Source organism: Grammomys surdaster, unplaced genomic scaffold, assembly GCF_004785775.1.
Source record: "Grammomys surdaster isolate TR1022 unplaced genomic scaffold, NIH_TR_1.0 125928, whole genome shotgun sequence".
In the NCBI taxonomy this organism is placed as follows: Eukaryota; Metazoa; Chordata; class Mammalia; order Rodentia; family Muridae; genus Grammomys; species Grammomys surdaster.
Genome location: NW_021620751.1, coordinates 3,547,547 through 3,549,987, shown reverse-complemented (window position 1 = coordinate 3,549,987; position 2,441 = coordinate 3,547,547). Strand labels below are relative to the sequence as shown.

At 44.9% G+C, this 2,441-nt stretch overlaps 1 protein-coding gene across 1 annotated transcript; it reads right to left on the bottom strand.

Annotated features, from left to right (window-relative positions):
• LOC114608662 (C-X-C motif chemokine 2) lies at window positions 1-1,993 on the bottom strand. The gene is made up of 4 exons (XM_028752666.1): window positions 1,869-1,993; window positions 1,659-1,782; window positions 1,458-1,541; window positions 1-710 (listed from the first exon to the last, which is right to left on the bottom strand). Exons 1-4 carry the CDS (start codon window positions 1,945-1,947, stop codon window positions 695-697), a joined length of 303 nt encoding a protein of 100 aa, XP_028608499.1. The 5' UTR covers window positions 1,948-1,993; the 3' UTR covers window positions 1-694.
• Window positions 1,994-2,441: the final 448 nt, after the last annotated feature.

Genomic DNA, 2,441 nt, shown 5'->3' with positions numbered 1-2,441 from the left:
GTTTTTATTTTTTGTATTTGTAAAAGTGCATGAATAAATAAATGTCTCTACTTCAAGACATGAGAAAGCATGACAAGGCAATTGCTAAGCAAGGCACTGTGCCTTACAATGAAGACATAAAATGTCCAAGGGATACTCACAACATTGAAAATTCAGCATCAGAAATGTTGTACACATAGTGTAGAAATACAGAAACCTGAATAACAGCTGTTCTACTCTTCTTACAAAAAATGATGTGGACACACACAGTCCTGCCTTGAAAGCCATCTGACTGCATCTGTTTCTCTCCCCCACCCCTTATCCCCAGTCTCTATCACAGTGAGTGTGATGTGCCCAACTCACCACCGACCCCAGAATCTAATGAATAAATAGATTTGAAAATACATCACCTTCCAACTACATAAGTAAAATAACTTTAATTGAACATTTAAACATTATTAAAATAAACTTTAACATATTAAAATGACCTTTTAAGATATTACAGTGAATTAGCAAACACATATCTTTAAATATCATAATAAACACAACAACATCTTGACATTGGAAATAAATAAATAAATACATAGATAAATAAATAGATGAACTCTCAGACAGTGAAGCACATCAGGTACGATTCAGACTTCCGGGGTGCTGTTGGATTCTTTTCTCTTTGGTTCTTCCCATTGAGGTACAGCAGCCCACACTTCTTTCCAGGTCAGTTAGCCTTGCCTCTGTGATGAGAAACAATGGTTGCTGTTAGTGGGTGTTTTAAAGGCTGATTTCGATTTCATCCTGGACTTTGTTTTATTCTTCAAACGCAATCATCTCTAGCCCCCCACAAGGCCTGTTACCTAAGCTGTGGCTGTGCTTTCTAGCACTAAACATTCTGGGTGCTTTGAAACTAGAATAGTCCAGCTGAGGTTATAACTGTACTAGCTTTCCAAATGATAACAAGAATAAAAATGTCAAGGCATGACTTCCCATAGGTTGTAAACAAGAACAGTACCTATTACTGTTTCACTTAGACACGATAAGAGGGAGAGCCTACACCTGAATTTCAAGTGGTCTCACTGCAAACCCCAGCTCTTCACCTGGAAGCCTTAAAGGCTCACCTTGACCAAAAGCAGGAGTTAGACTTTATAGTTTAGAGACATTGAGAGAACAGGGGTAAAGTATCGAATCTTAATAGATAACAGGCTTTACAACAGTGATAGTCGATTCTACTTAATTCTTAGGGACACACAGCGACCATCCATTATCAAAAGACTTTTTTGATTGTACATGATAGAAACAGGTCGTACATATCCTTCTTCTATCAATTCAAACTGATGATCACAAGACAAAGTTAAAAACGAAAATAATAATCCAGGTTCCTGAACTGGAGTAAACTTTGATTTTCCCTGCTGTGATTTTCAGAAATCGGATGCCAGAATTCCGACCAACTCTCCAGTCAGGTGAAAGTACAAATCATGACTCACTTGTTCAGAATCTTTTGGATGATCCTCTGAACCAAGGGGGCTTCAGGGTTGAGGCAAACTTCTTTACCATCCTTGAGAGTGGCTCTGCAGAGAGATGTGGGGATCATTATAAGTCATGAGGTTTCACTGGGATGAGCATGGGGCAGCAGGAGGTTCCAGGCAACTCTGGCCATGGCAGAAGCTACCCAGGGAGACACTCACATGACTTCTGTCTGGGTGCATTGGGGTCCCGGGGGTGTCACTGTCAAGCTCTGGATGTTCTTGAAGTCAATCCTTGATATAGTCTTCAGGCATTGACAGCGCAGCTCACTAGCCACAACAGCCCCTGTAGGAGAAAACACTGGGTCAGCAGGGCTGGGGATGACTGTGCCCACCTGAGGCTTCCCCAGGAGCATCAGCCTCGAATCCCACCTGTAGCCTGGTGGTTGGTGGCCAGCAGCAGCAGCAGAACCAGTGCAGCACGGAGGAACCGGCAGGTGGGAGGGGCCATAACGCTTGGCTAAGGTGTGGTTCGAGTCTGGAGCACAGGAGGGAGCTTGCTGGAGGCACTGAGGTGCAGTCTGGGGCTCTGATGTCCCGCGAGCTCCTTTTATGCATGGTGGCTGGAAAAGCCCGAGGACCAGGGAAATTCCCTGAACTCAGGGTCCCCGCATCAGGAAGAAAGATAGCGCCCCGCCCCCGAGCTGAGTGGGTTGGGGACACACGCGCGCGCGTGAGGTGCCTGCCTCATCCTACTGCCCTGCCCTTCCACGATGGTGACCCTGGGATGTCCTTCTCCAAACTCTCAAGAGGAAGGAAGTGATGTCTGCGCTGAAGTGACCACCTGCTAGAGAACAGCGGTCCCTGAGCGATGTCATCAGTGGAGATTTAACAGTTTGGGGAACTTTAGTCATTAGGACTGGAGAAATTAAGGTGTGTGTGTGTGTTCACGCGTGCGCGGGGAAGGGGGTGCTTCTCTGTTAGTTACATACTCATAGATAGTTC

What these genes read in the sequence shown, in the direction of transcription:
- LOC114608662 (XM_028752666.1), bottom strand. Translation starts at nt 1,947, where the DNA reads ATGGCCCCTCCCACCTGCCGGTTCCTCCGTGCTGCACTGGTTCTGCTG. An exon ending in CACCAACCACCAGGCTACAG is followed by an intron (nt 1,783 to 1,868) that starts GTGGGATTCGAG and finishes TTTCTCCTACAG; the next exon opens with GGGCTGTTGTGGCTAGTGAG. An exon ending in TGCACCCAGACAGAAGTCAT is followed by an intron (nt 1,542 to 1,658) that starts GTGAGTGTCTCC and finishes ATCTCTCTGCAG; the next exon opens with AGCCACTCTCAAGGATGGTA.